Source organism: Mus pahari, chromosome 14 (assembly GCF_900095145.1).
Source record: "Mus pahari chromosome 14, PAHARI_EIJ_v1.1, whole genome shotgun sequence".
Classification (NCBI taxonomy): Eukaryota; Metazoa; Chordata; class Mammalia; order Rodentia; family Muridae; genus Mus; species Mus pahari.
The window spans coordinates 37,611,092-37,635,336 of record NC_034603.1 but is presented as its reverse complement, the minus strand read 5'-3'; the positions used below and the strand labels follow the sequence as shown (position 1 = coordinate 37,635,336).

At 50.0% G+C, this 24,245-nt stretch overlaps 2 protein-coding genes across 4 annotated transcripts in view; one reads left to right on the top strand and one right to left on the bottom strand.

The window, feature by feature from the left end:
- The window catches only part of Chrnb1 (cholinergic receptor nicotinic beta 1 subunit), a 9,504-nt gene extending 5,738 nt beyond the window's left edge, over positions 1 to 3,766 (top strand). Inside the window, exons 8-11 of the mRNA XM_021213039.1 lie at positions 888 to 1,111; positions 2,109 to 2,281; positions 2,617 to 2,764; positions 3,055 to 3,766. Coding sequence (XP_021068698.1) covers positions 888 to 1,111; positions 2,109 to 2,281; positions 2,617 to 2,764; positions 3,055 to 3,195 — 686 coding nt within the window. The 3' untranslated portion in view covers positions 3,196 to 3,766. The remainder of the gene's footprint in view (positions 1 to 887; positions 1,112 to 2,108; positions 2,282 to 2,616; positions 2,765 to 3,054) is intronic.
- A 2,180-nt stretch (positions 3,767 to 5,946) lies between these two features.
- Positions 5,947 to 24,245, bottom strand: part of Zbtb4 (zinc finger and BTB domain containing 4) — a 21,413-nt gene continuing 3,114 nt past the window's right edge. The window contains exons 1-4 of one of the 3 annotated variants that reach the window (XM_029546106.1): positions 21,619 to 21,724; positions 12,448 to 12,514; positions 11,004 to 12,031; positions 5,947 to 10,419 (exon numbers count right to left, since the gene is read on the bottom strand). In XM_029546106.1, the coding sequence (XP_029401966.1) occupies positions 8,496 to 10,419; positions 11,004 to 12,022 (2,943 nt within the window). In that variant the 5' untranslated portion in view covers positions 12,023 to 12,031; positions 12,448 to 12,514; positions 21,619 to 21,724 and the 3' untranslated portion in view covers positions 5,947 to 8,495. Of the gene's footprint in view, positions 10,420 to 11,003; positions 12,032 to 12,447; positions 12,515 to 21,073; positions 21,149 to 21,618; positions 21,725 to 24,245 lie in introns of those variants that run through there. The other 2 variants (XM_029546108.1, XM_029546107.1) reach the window with 2 other exon arrangements.

Below are 24,245 nucleotides of genomic sequence, written 5' to 3'. Positions count from 1 at the left end.
ACACACACACACACACACACAGTGTTAAAAAGAAAAAAGAACCTACTTACAAATACAATCACTTCCTTCTAGAACAGGGCAATCTTGGAACCCAGTGTTACAGGACTAAAAGAGTGAACTGTATAACCTATTTCTTTCAGTAGCTTTCATGAAGTTTGTAAGGTCTCTTGTATGACCCAGGAAGAATCAGCCACTTTTGTATACTGTTTTATTTTTAGATTCTTCAAATTGCTATATTGTTCTTGAAAAAGCTAGAGGGATTGGTCTATTCATTCATGCAACTCTGTCTGTGGGAATCCTGTAATAGGCTGGGCAGTGAAAATGTATCAGGAAATAAAAACAACATAACTGGATTGAGTCTATTGCTCCCTGGTAGAGCACTAGAGGAGGTCTGTAGAGCTAGTCTACTGGGCACCAAGTCCTGGATTCCATCCCTAGCAATGGGGGCTGCGGGGCGTGGCAGGGATGTCAGTTAGTTGGCTTAGCGTTTCCCTTGTGTGCATGCATGAAGCCCCAAATTCAATCTCCAGAACCCATCTATAAACAAACAAACAAGCAGATAAAATCCCTGACTTCCTTCTAGTGGGGAAGTCAGTCAACAAACTGATGTCTACCATCAGAGGTTAGAAAAGAACAAGCAGGGAGTGGTGGCACACACCTTTAATTCCAGCACTCAGGAGGCAGAGGCAGGTGGATTTTTGAGTTCGAGGCCAGCCTGGTCTACAAAGTGAGTTCCAGGACAGCCAGGGCTACACAGAGAAACCCTGTCTCGAAAAAACAAACAAACAAAAAAGAGCAAGCTTTTTGTTTATTGTTTTATTATTTTGGGGGTTTTTGTTTTTGTTTTTGTTTTGTAATATATATCCTCTGCCTTCACTGCCTCTCAGGAGAGAAGATGGGGCTCTCTATCTTTGCCCTGCTGACACTCACTGTGTTCTTGCTGCTGTTGGCTGACAAAGTGCCTGAGACCTCCTTGGCGGTGCCCATCATCATCAAGTACCTCATGTTTACCATGGTCCTTGTCACCTTCTCTGTTATCCTTAGTGTTGTGGTCCTCAACTTGCACCATCGCTCGCCCCACACCCACCAAATGCCCTTTTGGGTCCGCCAGGTAGGAGAGCTCTCCGCATTTGATCTGTCTCAATTCCCAACCTTACAGTCAGCTAGGTGTGGGCGAAGATGAGGCTAGCCCGGGATATAGAGTGAGATCCTGTCTGCAAATGACAGAAAGAATAAAAGAAGGGAGGAAAGGCATTCTCGCACTTGGGTTTGTGTCCAGATGCTGCTCCTGCCTTCTGCCAAGCTGGACTTGGCGCTCAGAGCTTAAGGAGAGCTGCAGCTGACATGGTGAAGGGCGGATGCCTGCTGGGTGGTGAAGCACTGCACAGTTGTTTCCCCTTCCCACCCTCATCATTTCATAGATTTACCATGTTCTTCATCCATATGGCTCACTTGGAGGCCCAAGGAAACATTCTCAGGTTTAGATGTCATCAGGGTTGAAGACTTTGGACTCTAAAATTTTCAGGATGCCTCCCAGCCTGTTAAATAATTTTTTTTTTTTTTTTTTTTTTTACTTTCTGAGACAGAATTTCTCTGTGTAGTCTTGGTTGTCCTGGAACTTGCTCTGTAGACCAGGCTGGCCTCAGAGATCCACCTGCCTTTGTCTCCCCAAGCACTGGGATTAAAGTTGTGAGGCACCAAATCTGACCTAAAACAGCTTTTAAAAGTGTATATATATTGTGTGTGTGGTGTGAATATATATATATATATATATATATATATATGTGTGTGTGTGTGTGTGTGTGTGTGTGTGTGTGTACACATATACATATGCATATATGCACTACCTATGTACCTGGCACCTGAGACTTACAGATGGTTGTGAGCCACCATGTGGCCCTGGAAACCAGGGTCCTCTGGAAGAGCAGTCAGTGCTCTTAACTGCTGAGCCGTTTGTCCATCCCTTAAGCTGTGCAGTTGAGGCTCTGCACAGGAGTACTGTGAGTGAACATGTACAGGAACGGACACCTGGAGTGGGAATACTTAGCTGCTTCCTTTGTGGTTGAAAGCATTAAAGTCCTCTGTAATATGTCACTTTTACTGTATAGATCTTCATTCACAAGCTCCCTCCATACCTGGGTCTGAAGAGGCCCAAACCCGAGAGAGACCAACTACCTGAACCACATCACTCTTTTTCTCCAAGAAGTGGCTGGGGCAGAGGAACTGATGAATATTTCATCCGGAAGCCTCCAAGTGATTTTCTTTTCCCTAAACTTAACAGGTAAGACCTACACTAGTCAATCACTTGAGCAAGGGAGAGCTACAGCTCCCAGAAGACAGTGGAAGGTAGTGTCGCCTAGCTTCATGGCAGTTGTAGGAACCCTGTCTGTGCTTGCATTGTGAAAAGGTGGCATTTTAAAGTTTAAAGAGCCAGAAACTTGCAAAAGTCTGGAGAGGTCGGGGCTGCCGGGGAGATACGGAAGGTCTCTCCCAGGTACGGAAGGTACCAGGTTATTGGAGGAGGCAGCTGGAGCAGGGTCGACAGGTCAACGGGAACTTCATATTCTCTTTGAACCCAGGGTGTGGTCAAACAGTCCCCACCCTACACACACACAGGTTTCAGCCTGAATCATCTGCCCCGGACCTGCGACGATTTATCGATGGTCCAACCCGGGCTGTAGGTCTGCCTCAGGAGCTACGAGAGGTCATTTCCTCAATCAGCTACATGGCCCGACAGCTGCAGGAACAGGAGGAGCACGACGCAGTAAGTCCAGAGTCTGGAGCCTGCGGGCTCCTGGACCTCGGCTCCGCCCCTAACTTCAAGCTCCGCCCCTAGCAGTCCCTTCCGTTTCTGATTGGAAGTGTGCTTGGTGTGTCCTCCTTCCTGCTTTCCGACTGGTTCCTTGCTTTCATTATCTAGCTGGTGCCTGGCTTTTGCGCTACTTATCTTTTTCTCACATTCCAAGTAACAAGACCTTGGCAGAAAACTGAAAGGGGTGGGCTTCCCAGGGCTCCGGACCTGGAGTTTATTTATCTTTTTCTGTCTACCCTTAGCTGAAGGAGGACTGGCAGTTTGTGGCCATGGTTGTGGACCGTCTTTTTCTGTGGACATTCATCGTTTTCACAAGCGTCGGGACCCTAGTCATTTTCCTAGATGCCACGTACCATTTGCCCCCTCCTGAACCTTTTCCTTGAGGACCCTCCGGGGTCATTTTTCCCAAATGCTGCAGGTACTCTCGAGCTCTATAGCGCTTGGCTCTTGTAAGGATCTTGTTTCTGGGAAGGCGTTGAAGTGAGACTTGGAGGCTGAGGGGGGGGGGCGCCTTGGACCCACCCAAAATGTCCTTCTTATTAGTTTTGTTGTTCTGCAGTTTTGTTTTTGTTGTTTTTGAGACAGAGTCTCACTTCGTGGCCCAGGCTAGCCTGGAACTGTGAAGTCCAGGCTGGCCTCGAACTCCCAGCAATGTTACTTCCTTAGCCTAGCAATTGTTGGTATCACAGACCTGGTAAACCAGCGCACTTGCAGTTTGTTTCTTGAAACTACATAGAATGTCACAGCGTAGATCTCTAGTGAAATAGAATTATAACCAATAAGCCTTTTGAGAACAGGAGATCTGTTGGCTACTGTATTATCCCCAGCAATGTGCACAGGTCCTAGCCCATAAGTGCTTAACATTTGTTGAAGAGAGGGAAAATAAATCTGGAAGGAAATATAAATATCGCCTACAATTGCATGTATTAAAATTAAAATGTAGAAAATGATTAATCATTTTTGTCTATTTTTAACTTTCTAAAATTTATTTTTTGCAATGATTACCACCTTTAGAGTGAAAAAGGGTTATTTCTAAAAGTCAGCATTTGCAATAAACATTTTTTAAAAATTTAAAAAAAGGAGTGGTGGTGAATGCCTGTAATCCCAGAATTTGGAAGACAGAGGCAGGAGGATTGCTATGAGTTCAAGGCTATCCTCTGCTACATATTGAGAGATCTCATTCAAACCAGGCATAGTGTCCCTCCCATACTTGGAATCCCAGCGTTGGAAGGCTGAGGCAGGATTGCTGTGGGGTTTAGCCAGGCTATGTTATAGAATGAGACCTTGTTAGCCGTCTCACAAACCGTATTCAAGTGCTAGCTTTGGCACACAAACCACTACACTACTCACAATCTGTTTCTATACATTTTTGTAAAATGAAGCACATAGTAGTATATGCCCATGGAGAATTCCTAACAGTATATATCAGAGCTTTCAAACAGGTGCATTTTTTTTTTTTTTTGGCTTGGGTTTTTTGTTTTATTTATTTATTTATTTATTTATTTATTTATTTATTTTGCCTGTGTCCTTGGGCTGTACAGTATTTATTGGTTTGTTTTTAGAGTAGTTGGAATTGAACCCAGAATTGTAAACAGTAGGCAAGTCATCTACCTCTGAGCTACTTAACAGACCTTATTTTTCCTTCATTTTTGATTTCCTGGTTTTGTTACTGTTGTTTAAGACAGTCTTGATATTATAGTCCGGGTTGGTCTTGAACTCTCAGCAACCCTTTTGCCTTATTCTCTCAAATGCTGGGGGTCTCAATTTTTCACCACTACGTGCAACTTTAGTTTTGTTTTGTTTTGAGACAGGGTCTCATACAGTTCAGGTTGGCTGAACTCACTACAGAGCTAAGAACCACTTAAACCCCTGATCCTTCTGCCTCTTTCAAGAACTGGGATTATAGACATATCTCACCAAGCCTGGGTTTTGTTTTAGAAACAGAATCTTAGTAAGTTGTCCAGTCTGGCGTTCAACTTGCTACACAGCCTTAAATTTTCTGTCTTCTTGATTTTAATTTTTTTTTTTGAGACATGGTCTCACTATGTAACCATGGCTAGCCATGGTTTGTTGTGTAGACCAGGTTGGCCTCAAACTCCACTTGCTTCTGCCTCATGAATGCTAGGATTAAAGATGTCTAATTTTAAATGTGAATTAAGGACTGGAGAGAGATGATTCCGAGGTTAGGAACATTGGCTGCTCTTCTTCAGGATTTGATTTCTATCACCCACATGTGCAATTCCAGCCCCCAGTAGATCGAATACCCTCTTTCTGACCTCCTCTGGCACCGTACACGTGTGGTACACAGACCTACATGCAAGCAGAACACTCAAAGGAAAAAAAGTCGTTGAAGCTTGGTACCTTTAAAGTTTGTGTATCTTACAGACATTTGGATTTTTCGGCTTCTCTTGAAAACATTTAGAAAGCTATAGTGACAGGAGACCAGATGCGGCTGTTGACAGCAACTTGCCAGGGCTTATGAGTGGCAACCCACTCTGGTCAGGATACTCAAACCAGAAAAGCTCTCATCTACCTGTCCAGCCTTACTCATGCTCCCAGCTATTCCTCCATAAAGATACCCACCAGGCAAGATGAAGCCAAGGAGACAGGAGTGGAGGAAGGCGCTCTTATGGCTACGATACAGCCTCTGCACCTGGCTTAAGGCAAAGGTTGTTCTGGGACATAGAAATCTTGAACATAGCACATTAAGGATGCGTCTAAAAGTGGGGGCGGGGGAGCACTGCATTTTTAAGAAGGGACCTTGTGAGAAAGGGGCTATGGAACTCACTGTGTAGCTGAAGATGACCCTGAACTCCTGCCCCTCTTGCCTTAACCTCCCAAGCGCTTGTTTTAGAGGTGCATGCCATCTTGTTGAGCTGAGAAACACACCTGCATTCTACTCAAGCCTTCTCTCTACTGACAGAGCTACATCCCCAGCTCCAACGTTAGCATCTCTGTGTAGAGAGGTCAGATAGAAGTGAGCTGGAGCCTAGGGGCTAGACAACCACAGCGAAGCACCTAGAGTCAGAGAAGGCCACAGGTCTCAGGATCCCTGCCAAGCACAGACAACAAACGCTTGCCCCCTACCCCCAGCCACACAAATGACCGCATCTGGCATCTCGCTGTGAGCGTAGTTCATTTGTCTTGTTGATTTATTGGCCTAGAGAATTGGAAACACACACAGATCTGGAGATAAATATTGGTCAGATTCTCTAAATCTGGGTCCTCACTACGTGTAGAGCTAGAGTCTGTAAAATTCTAAATCTTGCGTGCTGTGGCACAGAGCCAGTGGCTTCCCACTTTCTCCCTTCTTCCCAGGTCACATGAGGGAAAGAGGGCACAAACTGACAAGACTTGATCACCTTCAAATGACAAAATTGCAAAATCCCAAACGTCCAACACCCGAAACTCATGATATCGAGACCTTCCAGCTCAAATACATATTTTTATCTGCTTTGCCACAACTATTTGTTGCTAAATTCTGGAAGCTATTCTCTTTACCCTTATTAAAAACAAAAAACGACGACAACAACAACAAAAAAACCACTTGTAATCTCAATTCTCCCAAAAGGTCAGAATTTTGATCTATTCTGAAATTCAAATTCCCCAGACCATTTTTTTACCCCTTCTCTCATGACTTCCTCAGAAGAGGGCAGTGAAGTATAGGAGGGACCCTTGTCTGTCCCCTGCCTTCAGGCCTTCCTCAGCCTCTCTTGTGGTTCCGCTGTATATATAGATATATTTATATATATAATTTGTGTGTAGATATATATATGTATTCTTTATTATGTATTTTTTTGCAGTTTTTCTAAAGTGCCAGAAACAAGATTTATGGGAGTTTTTAAGTGATTTTTTTTTCTTTTTCTTTTTTTTTTTCTCTCCATTTTTCCCTGTTTGAAACTTTTTCCAAACCCTTAAAAATTGGAACTTGGTACATTCAGTAGGAAATTCTTCACTCAGGCTGTAGCCAAGACCAAGAAAAGTGCAAAGAGACAGAGGAGGGGTGGAGTGACCCCCTCCGTGGTTAACATTCAGGAAGCCTGTCAAAAACCTCCCCTTTTCTATCTACTTGGAGGCTAGGAGGGGGCAGGAGGATGCTCCTGGCCTTCCCAAACTCACCTCCCTCCAAAAGCCATGATCTTGCCCTCTCCACAGCAGGTCGGAGGGCAGCCATCTTGGCCCCAGAAAACAGTAGCTGAGAGAAAGACTGTCATTTGGTTAAAACAGTCTTCTCCTTTTGAAGTCATACTCCTCTAACTCCCACATCCAATTTGCTTGCCCAAACTGGCTCTCCCTCTGTGAGCTGGGTCTTTCTTTGTGGGGGAGGGTATATTGGAAATATCCATCTCATCACACATCAGGGAGGCCCCATTTTCAAAGGGAATTAGGAACAAACATTTGTCTATAGTCCCTACTGGAAGGAAACATAGGTCCCCTGACCAGGGCTAACTAGTGCAAATTAGGGATTAGGGACTATTTAAAATCCCTGCACCCCATTCCTAGGCTGGGATCTTTGGGTGTGGGGGACTGAGTCAAAGATGGGGTATAAGGTGCTATTTTGGAGGCAAAGTTGGTGGGGATACCCCAAAACCCACCAGAAGAGAACGATGGTTTCCTCAGAACCATCTGGAGTGATCAGTGAGGACAGTGACATCAGAGGAGAAGGGATAAAGGTAAAGATGGAGGCTATGTTCAAATCCTGGGCTTACCCACACACCAAACCCCATCCATTTATCTGGCTATTTGGTCTAATCTAGGAGAAGCCCTAGTGAGGGGTTGTCGGAGAGAAAGTAGAGTCTCTTCTCCATTCTCCATGGAGTGCTTCATACCTGGTGCTCAAAGTTACGTTAGCCCCAAAGAAGCCACATATAAAGGCCAGAAGAGTTATGATCTATTCACCTCTTTTGTCTTGGAAGAATCTGGGGTCACTGGGTGTGGGGGTAAAAGTAGGGCCCACGATTTCCCTGCCCTGTTTTGAGAAAGTGCTTAGCCACAGGACACCTCCCACCTCCTTTTGACCTGAAATGGGTTAGGCCATCTCCAAGTCTAGGAGCACAGGAAGGAATATGGAAGATCCAAAGGCATGGAAGCCGAGGAAGGCATGGCGTCTTAATATGAAAGAAACAAGGACAGAGAAACCCACCCTTGGGAAGAACGGAATCCAAAAGCCATGCTTCCAGGCTGGTGGGTCAGATATCACAATGCTCTGGTCCAGGCCTTGGGCCACAAAGAATGGAATGTGCTAGGAAGCGTCTGGGGACGGGCTTAGAGACAGCATCAGAATGAGCAGGCATCGTTAGGTGAGAGAGATGGTTTCCCCTAGGCTTACAGATCGGGGAGCAGGTTAGACATTCAGAGCTGGTGGGGGCTGTAAGTAGAGACTCAGATAAGTATATTGCTCATTTGCCCCAAGGGCTGGACAAGGGCTGGAAGCTGGCTCTTCCCCTCACAGGGGCCATTCCCTGGAGAAGACTGAGAGAGGAACCACCAAAACTCCCTTCTCAGGGAATGGGGAAACTACAATCACACAAAGCAGCCTGACTCCTGAGCTCCAGGGGCCCCCAAATCCCTGCACAAGAGTGTGATGGGGCTCCCAAAGGGCAGGGAGGCCAGGGAACTGAGAGTGGGGGTAGAGGACTCGGGGAGGGTGGCATCTGGTAAGAGGGGGACCTGGCCTTGGTGCTCACCCCACATCACCCTTCTGGGTTCTCTCTACCCCTGTCATTCCCCCTATTCCCTTAGGGGAAACTGGCAGAGGGAGAGGGGGAGGGGGAGTGGGTGGTGCTGCTTGGGGATTCACTGCGTAGCCAAAGACCCCTGGTAGGAAGGGAAGGGCCCCACCACCCTTTTCATCAGGTAGGACCATGTTGAGAGCAACTGGGAGAGCAGCCAAGTTGCTGAAGTTGTAAGGGTAGGCAGCAAGGAGCTGGGGGCCATAGACAAGTGGGTAGGGCTCAGGGTAGAAGGTGACTTTGGCAGTCCCCATCCCTTCCATCCGGTCTCCCTCGGAAGCTCCCACGGACCCCTCATTCCCAGATTTTCCTTTGCTGGCACCGGGCTCCCGGCTGCCTCCTATCAGGGCCAGGGGAAATTCCTGCACAGGTGGGTATACATAGCTGCCCCCACCTGCTACTGGGGGCTCCTCACCCCCCGAGATGACCGGGTCCTGGAGCGAGGCAGACTCAGGGGCTTCAGCAGCGGCAGCGCTACCACTGCCTGCCTCCCCACTGGAAGAGGACACTTGCATCTCCTGGGGGGCCTCCTCCTTGACATCAGTGGGCCTGGTGCCAATGCTGCCTTTGGAATAGGCAATGACGGGTGTGGGAGTTCCCCCGGGCCGTTCCACAGCATGCCTCTGCCCATGTCGGTTCAGGGCAGCTGCTGTCTTGCACACCTTGGCACAGTGGGGACAGGTGAAGCGGGTGGAAGACCTTCTCCCAGTCCTGGAGGTGTGGGGGCCACTACCGTGGGCTTCCTGGTGCTTTCTCAGCTTCCTCACAGTGGCAAAGGCCTGGGCACAGTCCCCACAACGGTGCCTACGCTCACCACGTCCTCGTCCTCCTGGGCCCTCCACTGATGGGGTTTCCTCCCAGCCTCTTCGTTCCAGCTTTTGCCTCCAGCGTGGTGGTCTTCGTCCTCGGGGCGGTCCGCTGACCCCGCTGGCCCCGCCGGCAGTAGCCCCAGCCTTGCGCTTAGGCTTGTATGAATAGTAGGGTCTCCAAAGCTGATCTTCCCCTCCCGCCTTCGATTCCTCTTGGTCCTCCTGGTCCTCCTCCTCCTCTTCCTCCTCCTCTTCCTCGCTCTCCTCTACTTCCTCTCCACTCAGCTCTCCAGGACGCAGGTCAGTTTCTGAGATGCGGCGCTTGACAATGGCCTCTTCTCCAATTCGCACAGTGATCTGACACAGTGGAGGTGGAGCCTGAAGCTGAGAAGAGCCTCGGCCAGTCCCTGTGGGGGAACCCCCACTCCCACTCATCCCACCCACGGGTTTGGCTGTGTAAGTCAGAGTCCTCCCAGCCCGCAGATTCCGGCCCTTGGCCTCCTCTGTGGCTGTGGCTGGCCCTGCAGCTGTGGCTGGGCTGACGGCGGTGGAGGCTGGGCTGGTGGGTGTTGCTGCAGGCTCAGGGGGAGGAGGTGGGTACTCTCGTTTCTTGGGGGGTCTTGGGGGAGTCGTATAAGTGATGACTGAGGCAGCTTGGGACCCTCCTGTGCCGGCTGGTCCGCCCCCAGCTGCACCACTACTACTGCTCCCGTGGACAATGACAGAGGGAGCTGGATGAGCAAAGGTGATGACAGAGGGGGGAGGACCAGGTTCTGGGGCGGGTAGGGGTTGGGGGCTGGTTGGCATTGCCGCGGAGGCCGGTGTGTGGAGGCTTGGAGAAAGAGGGGCCTCGGGGGCTCCCTGACTGTAGGTCTTGTAGGGCCGCTTGGCTGACCGCATAGGGAGCAGGCGGTACAGCTTGAGGGTATTAAGCTTGGGTTTGTAGCCTCCATTGGGTGTCTTCTCACTGGCTAGGAGGCCAGGGCTAATGCCATGGAAGGCTCGCTGGTGGGTCTTCAGGTTATAATAGGTGACAAAGGTTTCCCAGCAGAAGATGCACTGGTACCTGGGCCAGGACAGCAGGGAATAGGGCAGGAACAGAGCCACTTGAGTTAAGGGCCCTGAAGGCAGGCAGGGCCTCATCTTGCCCTGTCATCTGCAGCCCTCAGACCTGTAACTCCCCAGCAACCTGTCCATCCTCCCTGCCTGCTGCTTGCTGCACCCTGCCAGCCACTGCAGTAGGGCCAGACTAAGCTCAGCGCCCTGGCCCCTGCCAGCCTCCACTCTCAGCCTCGGCTGTTCTGTCCTGAAATGGGAATAGTCACATAGTCTAGCCCTGAAATGCCTTCTGTGGTGCAAAGGACAGAATGGTCACGCTAAGGAAACACCAGGTGTTGTTCTGTGTGCTCAAAACCCCAGTGGGCGGGCCTGGATTCCCACAGTCCTCTCCTGGGAAAGGCAGATTTCTCTTTCCTTCCTAGCTTCTCCCACAGCACCAAGCCTGGATGGACAGGCAAGATGATGGCATCCAGGAACTGGGGCTGAAAGGATGCATGTAAGCAGGGACAGGACAAGAGCAGATCCCCGTGTGGACAGCCGGCTTTCTAGCCCCCTCAGCCCATTCCTCCCCTGTCACCTCAGGTCACTCACCTGCGCTCCCCAGTGTGCCACACCTCGTGCTTGGTGCGGTACTCAGCCAGGGCAAACACCTTCTCACAGTAGCGGCAGGGGTACTTCCTCCGCCATGAGTGTACATTGCTGTGCCGCTTCAGGCTGGACAGGGTCACGTAGGAACGCTCACAGGCCGCACACACATAGAGCACATGGCCGCCCACAACCTTCACCACATGCTCAGGGCCATCTCTGAAGCCCACTGGTTGTGGAAGGGCTGAGGCATCCACTCCTGCAGGACCCCCAGGGCCAGAGACCCCAGGTCCCAGCCCTGCAGACCCCCGAGTGTTGGACCCTCGTCGACACTGAGCCTCGTGGGTCTGCAGTCGCTTGGGATGAATGAAGCTTTTTCCACATCGAGGGCAAGGAAAGGGCCGCCGGGGCTGGGAGTCAGGGGTCAGGGCCTCAGCTTTGTCACCCACCCACTCTCCATCTGTCCTAGGCCCTGCCCCCAAACCATCCTCAGTAGGATCTGAGGTGACCATGGAAGTTGGGGCAGGTGGTACCCAAGTATCACCTCCTTCCCCCAGGCCCTGTAGACGGGAGATACCCAGCCTCCGGCCCAGAGCTCCAATCTCTGCCACGGCTGCCCCATCCCCGCCACCGCCAGGGAGTGCAAGCCGGGCACTATAGATGAAGTTGAGGACATCGGAGAAGGCAGCTGCTGGGACCCCGGGCAGCTCTAGCACCCGGGGAGGAGATGAAGAGTGAGGAGAGGCTGGAGGGGGAGAGGAGGACGAAGAGGAGGCAGCTGTGGTGGTTGCTGGGCTGTGGGCTGAGCCGCCAGTAACTGGTGGGAGGGGCAGTGGGGCTGAAGCTAGTAGGGCTTCTCTGAAGAAGGGACTAGAGGCGGCCAGGACACTGCGGTGAGCAGGGAACTTGGTGTCTCCAGCTATGAGGGTGACATCACAGAAGAGGCCACGGAGCCGCTGCTCATTGAGCTGATGCAGGACAGCTGGGGCATGGGATGGGTCCGTCACCTCTGCAGGGGGTGGCATGATGCCAGCCTAGACATAGGGAAAAGAGGCCAGGGAGAGTCTCAGAGGCTGGGCTAGTGTCAGGAACCTCTGAGAGCAGGGCGATAAATGGGAGATGGCAGTTAGAGGCTGCTGGACAGAATCCGGTGAAAGGCTGAATAATTCGGGCCACAGAAGTCATGGGTTATTATGAGCGGTTACTAGACCGCTCAGAATCGAACCACTGTCCAAGACCAGCACATGTCTAACATCTGGGTCAGCATTGGCCAGGGATACCTCAGGCCACAGCAAAGGTCATGACCTCCAGATTCACAGTAAGCAGTAGAAGGGAGCCGCTCTCCACACCCAACCATTGTGGGGAGGAGGACTGAACAAGATGGCTGCTGCCTTAGCTGCCTTAGCTGCCTTCCCGCCTGGGGTCTACTTTCTGCCCTGCACTCTCTCACCTGAGGGCATAGCCAACATGGAGAAGAAGCGTCGCTCAGCAAGTCCCTCCAGCCTGGCCTTTTCCTTCTGCAGAGAAACGGAAACTGTGTCAGAAATCAAGAGGAGAGGGAAGAGGGTCCTCACAGGAAGGGATTCAGGGTGTGGGCATCAGTCCAACAGTCACAGACACCTTGGCTGCTCTGCAGACCCTGATCCCTTCCAGCAGCCTGTCAGGCTATGTGCCCAAATCCAATCAGACCAGGGAGGCCACAAGATTATCGCTGGGTTTGCTCAGCCAGCTACAGGAAGTACACCAAGATGATTTGCATAGCCCCAATTCGCCTCGGAATAGCACAGCAGCACACTTCAATCCCACAGGTTCAGGACAGACAGCCTCAGCCTGCAGTCCACTCTCTAATCCCTGTGGCCCAGACTTGGGACTCAAAGAAATCAAAGATTTGCATGTTTTGTTGTTGTTGTTGTTTTAAATCTCAGTAAGCTTATTTACATATCAAAATAGAGCTCCCCCCTCCCTGTAGGACTAACCTGATTAGATTTTTGCATTAGGAGAGCGCTTCCACCACAGACTCAGAAACCTTAGCCTGGGACATAGGCTGGGGGGTGTTAGAAGGTGTTCTACGTACCAGTTGGCCAGAGACATGCATACATGCCTGCTTGCTCTAGTCTCTTAGGACCCTGGGAAGGTAACCAGACCTAGATTGAGGGGCTTCGGATCCCACTCTTTGTTCTGAGACCCTTGGCTTCTGGATTTTGCCTTTAATGCCAGGACGGGGCCGGGGGTGTGTGTGGCATGTGTAACCCACCACACCTCTTCTTTTTTTTTTTTTAGGTTTTTCAAGACAGGGTTTCTCTGTATAGCCCTGGCTGTCCTGGAACTCACGCTGTAGACCAGGCTGGCCTCGAACTCAGAAATCCACCTGCCTCTGCCTCCCGAGTGCTGGGATTAAAGGCGTGCGCCACCACGCCCGGCTCCACCACACCTCTTGCTGAGAGGTTCATCCAGATGGAACAGTAGGCAACCAAAGAGTGAGCTATGACAGTCACAAGTGAGCAATTCTCAGCTGCGCTGTCCACTGCAGTCTCGGGTTCCCTCAGAGCCATTCTGGTCCCTTATCCAAAGTCTGGCAGCAATCAGCAGAGACTTCGTGGGTCCTTCTTATCTACCCTCAGTGTACCCACAAAGCTCTGGCTCCTTCCACATGCCGAGGGCCACACAATCACCAGCGTCCCACATCCAAAGCTTCTCATCTGATCTCCCAAGTGCTCCTTCCCCAGTGATCACCACATAGACTAAAGACTGGACCGCACTTCAAGATGCCCTAAGGCATGGCTCTGCTACCTCTTCTGGGCAGGAGGAAAGAATGGTGGTAAACAGGGCAATAGTTGTAACCGAGGTTGTGACCACCATGCCAGGCCCAAGAGTTGTCCCATTTGTTACTGCACTGTGGTACGGCAAGAGTCCTGGGGGCAGATATCCTCCTCACGTGTTGTCTGGAGTCATTGTCTCTTACTCCCTCCAATCATCTATCTATCTATCTATCTATCTATCTATCTATCTATCTATCTATCTATCTATCTATCTATCTACCTATCTATCTACCTTAATGTACACTGGTGTTCTACCTGCATGTATATCTGGGTAATCGTGTCAGGTCCCCTGGAAGTGGAATTACAGACAGTTGTATGCTGGGAATTGAAGTCAGGTCCTCTGGAAGAGCAGCCAGTGTTCTTAACCACTGAGCTGTCTCTCTCTCCAGCCCCTCTTACTCCCTTCCATGATGGCCTCAGCACTGCATTTGTGTCATTTCATCTTCTCTTCTTTAAGATGATAAAAACTCAGGCATACCAGGTAGCTAGCTCAAGGCTGGCATCTAACCCTACAAACTTGGGTTCCAAGTTTCCAGTGACTTCATTCAGTACACCCTGACAGAGGATGTTGACAGCCCCGACTGTTAGCCTACCTAGAACTTTGTATAACTAGGGGAGCTCCTTCCTGTAGGAAGCCATGTGAAGATAAGCAGAGTCAGTTTGATTCCAGTCCCCATTCGCCCCTGGAACCAGGACTGCCCAGCCTGCACCACATGTTACAAGACAGGCGCCTACAGATATGCACCTGAGTGTGGACTGTATGGGGAAAGGCCTGTTGGTGCTTCTCAGAACTGCAGAGACCCAAAGCTGGCCTGGCTCTTAACAATCACCCAGAATCACGTTCACTACAAGCGTTGGAGCTGCCATTTGTTGCTAGGCAAAGCGTAGCAAATATGTTATGCACACGATCTCCTTTTAACACTCAGAATGACCACCGTGAAGGAGCTAAGCACTGAGAGCTCATCTTCGGGTCGAGGGAATGCACTGCTGTGGGAACCTGACCCTGGCACTGCTGTTAGTCCCCTGCAGTTTAGACCAGTTCAACTGCCCCAGGACAGGACAGTGCCCTAAAATGAGTTATGGGCGATGAAGACACCAGCTATATGATCCTGGAAAAGTTACTTGACCTTCATCTCAGTTTTCTTGTTTGTATGGTGGTGGTGAGAAACAGTTCCCACTGGGCAGGGTGGTTATAAAGATAAAATGAGCTAATAACCCAACCAACTAAGGATCAACAATATTCCAAAACACTGGTCTTGCACTGAACACACACAGACATTATTCTCTGGCTATTGTTCTCTGTACAACACACGAGGAGAACTATTTGGACAGCTGTGGTGGACATGCATGTCCCAGTACTGAGGAGGAGAGGCAGAAGGGTCACTGATGTTCAGTGTCACCCTGATCACCATGCCAAGTATCAGGCCAGCAGACCCAAATGGGAGAACCCTGAATTCAACCAAACAAATAAAATAAAAATTTCCAAAAACAATTTATATAGAATTTATAAGGATTTAAACATCTTACGAAGAGACAACAAGGTAGATGGCAGGACGTAATTTAGATGCAGATGCTTTGACATATTGTTTACTTATTTTGAAGCAGGGTCTCTTGTAGCCCAGACCTGAACTGATCAAGAGTGGTCTTGAACTCCTTCCTGATCCTAACACCTCCACCTCCTCAGTGTTGGGAGGATAGGAACATATCACCAGACATGACTTACTAGTATAACTAGCATATTTATACCAGCATAAAATTTTGAGATTTATATACACCCATGGGGCATTCTGGAACCAACTTCTCATAGATACTATGGAATGACTGTGCCTAGTCTTGAAATTTTGTCCTGGAAAATGGTAAGGAAAGTGATGAAAAAGAAAAAAAGGCAGAATTTGGGCTGCCAGATGGATTTGGTAGAGAGAGAAGGTTCAGCAGTGGGTTAGAGCACTGGCTACTCTCTCTTTCAGAGGATCCAGGTTCTATTTACAGCACCCAATGGCAGCTCACAACTATCCCAGTGGAATCTCATGTCTTCTGACCTCCATTGGCAACATATAGTATGTGGCACATAAACATGCATGCAGGCAAGATACTCACACACATTAAACAGACAGACAAACAGACAAACATTTGAAAGGATGAGTTTGGTTGTTCTGTGAATTTTAAAGTTCTTCTTTGTCTGTCCTTGCTGTTTCTCTTGCAAAGGGTCTTAGCTACTTTGTGAGTTCTTCTTTTTCCCACCCTCTATCCCTCCCTTCTCACCCCCTGTCACTAGATAGGAGAGAAAAAAGACAGAGGGAAGAGAGAAAGATAGACATCTCTGAATCTAATTTCTTCCTTCTTGTTTCTTCTTTGAGCACAGCTACTAACAAACCATAACCTTCCACCCCCCGAATGACCAACAACCACCACCCCACCTATCAGAGCTCTAGCATTAAATACCCTCCGAAAAGTTCCCAGAATTCCAGACATCACACGACTTCAGGAACTATCTGCAGCTGGCAAAACCACACTTTTACTAGAGCATGAGGCAAATCATCGTCAGCTGCTGCAAAGCATCCCCACATCCCCACATCTGGGGTTAAAACGAAAACATATTCTTATAATATTTACATGGAGTTTTTTTTATGTTTGTTTTTTAAATGTTTAAATTTTTACTCACATTGGTGTTCTGCCTCCATGTATGCCTGTGCCAGGCTATCATATTCCCTGCAACTGGAATTACAGACAGGGATTGTGGGTTGCCATGTGGTGCTGGGATTTGAACCCTGGGTCCATTTGGAAGAGAAGCCAGTGCTCTTACTTGCTGAGCCATTTCTCCAGCCCCACTTCTATGTTTTGCGTGTGTGTGTGTGTGTGTGTGTGTGTGTGACCGAGGATTGAACCCAGGGCCTCAGGTGTGCTAAGGAAGCTGTATTCCTGACTTACATTTCCAGCCCTAGTTTTCTACTCCTGACTGCCTGAATGACCTCAGAGGTACCACGGAGCTGAGGCTCTGTGCACATATTCCAGAATGTGTCACCTCTTGCTGTTCTCCAAATGCGGAGAATGGGATGTTCTTTCCTCTAGATCGCTTACTGCCCCACAATTCTACCTTCTGTGTGCTCTGACTTATGTCACCTGGCTCAGGGCTCTTCCCTGGCCCCTTCCCACTTTCGGAAACTTCATAGCTCTCTCTGTTTTTCATTTCCCTTCGTGTCACTTAGTAAAACACACTGCTCATTTATCTCTAGAGTATGGGCTTCCAGGAGGGACAAGGTAGGATGGGTGGGTTGTTTGCTCAAATATCTTGCGTAGTGCATAATGCGAGGTCGAAAACTTTAGAGGCTGAAGGTCCAGGACACTTGTCTAGCGTGGCCTTGGGTCCCAGCCTAGAATGAAGGAAGATGTAAGAAGCGCAGGATTTCGGTAAATTAGAGAATCTGTGTTGGTGGCACAAGCCTTTAATACCAGTACTCTGGGGGTTGTGTGCAGAAGATCATGAATTTGAAGTTAATGTGGACAATATGAGACTTTTCTAGAACAAACAGAAAAAGGTATTCTTCCTGGAGCCTCTACTAGAAAGAAAGAAGCCATCTTCAGAGCTGAAGATGTCAACCGTATCTCGACTTAAGGACACTCAGTCTACCTAGTTCCTACCTAGAGGCTTGACACACATTGCCTCATTTAACTAGACCCCCACAGCTGCACACAACAGGCCACAGTAGCTTTTTATATTCTCGAGATTTTACAGAAAAGGAATAAACCTTACTGAAGGTAAGAGACATTATAAGTAACAGCGAGAATTTTAATCCAGACTTGGATGACCCCAGATGCCGAGCCCTTCCCTCTGCCACACTGCTGGATCCTGCCCCGAGGAGCCTATAGCAGGCCAGCTGGTTACATAAATCACCACACAAATTCTCACGTGCTAAGTGTTAACTGTGTCACATCTGACTCCACCCTTTCCCTTGTTCCTAAATCCAGCAGTCACCAAGTCTGGCTAAAGCTGCCTGGAAATGGCCTGCCAGCCTTCCCAAGCCCCTCTGCGCTGCCAAACTAGTCCAAGCCCTCATTAACTCGCACGGATCAAGGCGATGGACAAGCTGTCTCTGCCTGTAGGTTTATCTCTTCCAGCCTGCATTCTTCCACCGAGTCCTCAGCACTAACTGCCGTTTAATGTGACTCCTGGGTCTGGTAGCTCATGCCTGCAATCCCAGCACTCAGAAGGCTGGAGCAGGAGGAATGCAGAGAGTTCAAAGTCACCCTGGCCTACATATTGAGACCCTGTCTTAAACCCACAAAAGCTAGGGTGGGTAAGATAGCTGAAAGGGTAAAGGCATTTGCCACACAGATCTGGGGACCGGAATCCCCAGGATCCACACATTAAGGGGAGAACCAACTCTTGCAAGCCCTCCTCTGACTCCACACGGACACAGTGGCGTGTGCTCACACACACAGAGATATCATTCAAAAAATCAGCTCTCAGTAAAAGTACTTGAGTTCAAATCCCCAGCACCCAAATATAAAGCTGGGGCATGGCTCTGAACTTGTCACCCCAGGATTGGAGGGCAAAGACAGGTTGAGGGCTTACTGGCTGATCATTCTAGTCAAAACGGCAAGTTCTAGGTTAATGTCAGACCCTTTCCCAAGCCAGCCAATGAGGCCAAAGGCAATAAAAGATAAGCAATGCTTTGCTCTGGCCTCCACATGTGCAGTAAACACTTGTAGTATCCCCATATTCAAGTACACAACACACGTGCGAGCGCACACACACACACACACACACACACACACACACACACACACACATACTTTTAATGACCTTTCCTTGGCCCAACATCTCTACAAACTGTTAGGACTGAACTTAAATGTTTCTCCTCCTTTGCCTTCTGTCACCCATGAGATAAGGACAGTCTCCCCTTCTCATTATTCAGTGTTCCAAAGCTAGCACCCACAGGGCAAAGCCACAGATGCTCAGGTTCTCACACCCTGGGCTAGGATTCTCAAGAGCACTACCTATGAGTCCTGGTCCTCAAAAAACAGATTGGTGAAGGGGCAGGAGAGAGCCCAGCAGTTAAGAGCACTTGTTCTTGAGAAGATCAAGGTTCAAGTCCCAGTATCCATCCACATGGTGGCTCAAAGCCATCCATAGGACCAGCTGCAGAGGCTCCAATAACATCTTCTGACCTCCTCAGATACATGTGGTGCACAGACATACACATGGGCAAAATATTCATATACATAATTAAATCTTAAAAAATAAAAATTAGCCGGGCCTGGTGGCGCAGGCCTTTAATCCCAGCACTCAGGAGGCAGAGGCAGGCGGATTTCTGAGTTCGAGGCCAGCCTGGTCTACAAAGTGAGTTCCAGGACAGCCAGGGCTATACAGAGAAACCCTGTCTCGAAAAACCAAAAAAAAAAAAAAAAAAAAAAAAACAAAAAAAAGTTGGTGTGCGCACACTGAATGCTCCAGAAAAGTAAAGGACTGCACAAGTCAAGAGCACAGAACCTGGAACCTGAGCACTTCTCACAGTCGAGTGACTTGGGGCAAAAGCTTTACCATCTCTGGGTTTTGGCTGTTTTGCCTGAAAGAGTGAGGTCATCAGAGGCCAGGGTGATGACAGCTGAGTGGTGGTACACAGAAGCCTGGGAGCAGAGGCTGTAGAGTTAGTGCAAACCAACTGTTTACGACCACTGTTACCAGTGAATCTGGGAGCCGGGGCGTCTCTGCGGCAGGGCAGAGGAGCTGGTATGGCATAGTCTCTACTTTGTTGCTATATATCAGGTTGTAAGTTCCGTAGGCAGAGAATCTTCCTCTGAGGAAGTTGGGAAGGCACCAGAACACTTCAGTTCCAGTGTAAGTCTTGCTTGCACCTGTCCTCCGGGCCTCATAGGCAGACAGCCTCCCTCACCCATTCCAGAGGATACAGCCATAAAGCCTTCCGGCTCCTATATGTGTACACACAGGCTAGATGGCTCGCACAATGGGGCACACAAACGGGGCGAGCGTACATGTGTATCTCCCACATGCACTGAAGGGCCCAGGCCCCAAAGGTGAGGGAACCTGTTCCTAAGAATCTGCTTAGTGAGCAAATTCTGTCCAAAGCTCTTCCACTGTCCTCGGAGTAGGGCTTCATGTGCGTCAGAGATACCGGAAGGGGGGTGGGGAGAGGGCAAAGCAGGAGGAGGCTGAAAACTCCGTGATCCCTTTTTCCATTTTAGTGACAAAAGTCACACCCGGCCTTTACATAAACATGACCAAGGAGCCGCTCTGTCTAAGCTCACTTCCCTTATGGGCGCCAGGACTTTTCCTCCCTATGGCCCTAATGTGCTGGGCAAACACAGAGACCCTGCAAAAGGAGGGCGGTGCCATGGACAGCACCCATGCCTGCCCCTTTCACCCTGCCTAATATTCATCTCCCAACTTTCCCATAACATCTCCTGGCAGCCCTAAACCCATCACTTAAGCACACAGACGGTAGGCACGCACACCAAGCCTTCCACTGGTCTCCTGGGTCTAAGGCCCACATTGCCCTTGTCACGCCACCTCCTCCTAAGTGTTTTTTGACCAGCTTGCCTCCCGGCCCAACAGCTCAGACAGGCTCCCACAAACAACGTCACCAAAGAATCCCGTGGAGAGTGTTGCAAACACGCAACCTTTCCCGTGCTTGGCTGCCCAGGATCCCATAAACACATCTTGCATGTCCCACCCAGAACCCCTCACCTCACATGTTCCTGAGGATTATTAGGTCTGCGTTCCAGACATGCAGCCCCCGTGAAACGCGCACATCACAGACACACAAATCCATCCGCCTTTCTGTCTTCTACACAACTGGACCACACCTCATCAGGACGACAGAAATGGAACTCAGGCGTGATACCTTCTGATTCAAATGTCCACAAGTGACTGCACTCTTCAAATGGGTACGCACACCCCGCATTCTGGTGCCCGCCATAACACACACACACACACACACACACACACACACACACACACACACACACTCCATGCCAGCTATGCAGAAAACATTCATAAACATTCATATGTGCAACACAAGACATACGTGAAGGAAAACACACGCTGACAAAAACTATATACAAAACCTCGGACAACACACTTCAGTTATCTGTCTCCTAAAGTCACAGAGCCATAGCTTGTAATTCTGTACCAATAAGTACCCCTCCTGGCTTTCTATCTCTATGTATCAGGGAGGGCCCTCGCAGACCACTCGGTGCCAGACTGGGAAACGGTGTTGCCCAGGAGGAGCAGTTTACCTTGCCCCACAGTACCGCAGGAGGCACAATCTCCAGGACTCACTGCAACAACCCAGCCCCGACGGCGCGGCGGTTCCGGGCCCCTGCTCGCACTGCGCACCCTGCACACCCCAACTCTGGGGCGCTCAGAGGGCCACCCCTCCCCCTCTCTGCCTGGCTCCTACGCCATCGCCCTCCCAGCAGCTTGCAGCGCTTGCCCGGGATCACACCCGCCCCACCCCACCCCCAACCTGCCCCACAGAGGGAAGGGGCACTGGGCTGCAGAATTTAACCCTTCATAGGTGTAGTGATTGCGACCCTCTTCACGGCCCCAGGAGACCGAGTCCCCCAGTCGCGGTTCGCTGGACGCCATACCAGGGCGCCCTTAAATTGCTCCCCAGCGCCGTGCACGTCCGGGGGCGGGGCTTATTAGAGCCCCCGACCCCTGCGCCCCTAGATCAACCTGGAAGGGGAGCGGTCGCGGGGCGCGGCTCCGGCCCCTGCGGCGCCGGGCAGCGGAGAGGGGACATCTTCCCTAGTCCTGCCCGGTTCGCCCCGGGGCCCACCTGACTGCGATGGCGCCGCGTCCGCCAGGCCCGGCTCATCACCGTGGCCACCCCCGGCCGCTTGGGTTTCACTCTCCTCCAGCTCCGGCTCCGGCTCCGGCTCCGGCCCCGGCCCCGGCCCCCCCCAGCGCCCGGCCCCGGCCCAGCCCCACCGCCGCCGCCGCCGCCGCCGCCGCTGACATCATCGGCTCCCCCCCGCCCCGGTCCTCCCCCCCACCCCACCCCCGGAAACAGTCCCCCCCCAGCACCGCCGCTGCTGCCGAGAGGAAGCCAGCAAAGCGCAGACGACACCGACTCTGGACTCTGAAGTCTAATGGCCAAGGCCCGGTGGAGCCCTCACAGGGAAGAGACTCGGGGCCTCCCGCAGGGTGCACACCTTACGGGGTGGCCAGTGACTATAATGCATTGACCTAGACCACTCACTCCCTGGGAAGGGACTCACCCCCACGCCCGCCCTTCCCTCTGCACACCCTTCACTCAGGGGTCACATCGCCTAGAGCACGCTGCGTGGGCACAGTTGTTCACCACAGACAGGCACACCGCACACACGTTCTCTGGGGCCGAAAACTTACAACATGGAAGATTCACATTTGGGCCCCGTGGAACCTATAGATCCAAAATGAGCACCCTCAGGAATCCCTAGGGATTATCACCAGACCCACTGGCAAGGAAGACCTCAACTCGGCAGAACCGATGATCATTAGTGCAGATAAGCAACAAAGCTTGGAACTTTGTCTCCACCAGTGGAAAGATTCACTTCTGCGTCCTTGCATATAAATGCAGAGGCCTTGGTGTGGCCTTCCCGGCACAACACTAACCACACACCGGGTGGAAGCATGAGAAATGTGACATACATTAAAAAAAATATTCCTGGAACCTCAATGGGACAATGTTATAGACAAAACTAGTTGCAAAACTAAAGACTTTGGCGAGGCCTGGTGTGATAGTGTTGTGGAGCCAGAGGCAGGTGGATTTATGGGCCAACCTGATCTAAGCAGCAAGTTCCTGGTCAGCCAGGGCTACAGAGTAATATCCCTGCTTGAAAAAATGAAACGAACACCACCACCACCACCCCCCAAAAAAACCACTTCAGGAGAAAGAGGAGCAGGCTCTCCCTGAAGAGCGTGATGATGTTCAAGCCTGTAACGCCTGCACTAGGGCAGCAAAGGCGGAAGACCACTGCAAGCTCAAGTCCATGCTGATCGACTAGCGAGTTCCAAGCCACTCAGCCTAGTCAAGCCATACAGCAACGAAACCACTCCCACACTTTACACTTTTTTATTTATTTATTTATTTATTTTTGGCTTTTTGAGACAGGGTTTCTCTGTGTAGCCCTGGCTGTCCTGGAACTCACTGTGTAGACCAGGCTGGCCTTGAACTCAGGAATCCACTTGCCTCTGCCACCCAAGTGCTGGGGGATTAAAGGCTTGTGCCACCACTGCCCGACCACTCCCACACGCTTTCAAGCATCTGTGCCCTGTGCCTATAACCCCAAGCACCTTGGGAGATAGTGGCATGAGGACCAAGATTTCAAGGCCAGATTCCACCGGCCTTTTGAGACCAACCTGGGCAAGACTTGGCATAAAGCAAAAATCAAAACAAACCAGCAACCCCCAGAAGCGGGTCAGTGATTACAAGAGAACTGCTCTTGCAGAAGATCCAAGAGTTCCATTCCCCCAACATCCAAACACAGCCATTCACAACCACCTGTAACTCTAGCTCTGGGGGGATCTGAAACCTCTGGCCTCTGCAGGCACCAGCATTCATTCACAAATTCCCACACAGATATATATGCATAATTAAAAATAAAATACATTTGGGGGCTGGCAAGATGGTTGAGTTTGCACACTTGCATGAACACAACCATGTACACTCTTCTCTTCCATTTTTTTTCTCACTCTGTAACTCTGGCTGGCCTGGAACTCACAATATAGATCAGGTTGGCCCAGAACTCACAGGAATCTGCTTCTGCCTCCCAAATGTTGGGGTTTAAGGTGTGACCACACCTGCCCACATACCAATTTTTTTAAAAAAGAAACTGAGGCTATAAAGATGGCTCAGTGGTTAAGAATACTGTTGCTTTTTCAGATTCAACTCTCAGAGCTCATGTGGTGGTTTACAAACACCTGTAACTCATTCAGGGGAGGTAACACCTTCTTCTGACCTCCAAGGGCACAAGGCCTATGCATGGTACACAAGCATGCAGGTAGGCAAAACACTCACCCACACAAAATTAAATTTAAAAATAAGAATAAACAGACGGGCTGGCGAGATGGCTCAGCGGGTAAGAACACTGACTGCTCTTCCAAAGTTCCTGAGTTCAAATCCCAGCAACCACATCGTGGCTCACAACCACCCATAATGAGATCTGATGCCCTCCTCTGGTGTGTCAGAAGACAGCTACAGTGTACTTATGTATGATAATTAAATCTTTGAGCTAGAATGAGCAGGGACTGAGCAAGCGGAGTTGACTGGAGCGAGTGGGCCACCCAGAGCGAGCAGAGGTCCTAAAAATTCAATTCCCAACAACCACATGAAGGCTCCCACATCTGTACAGCTACAGTGTACTCACATACATAAAATAAATAAATCTTAAAAAAAAAAAAAAAAAAAAAAAAAAAAAAAAA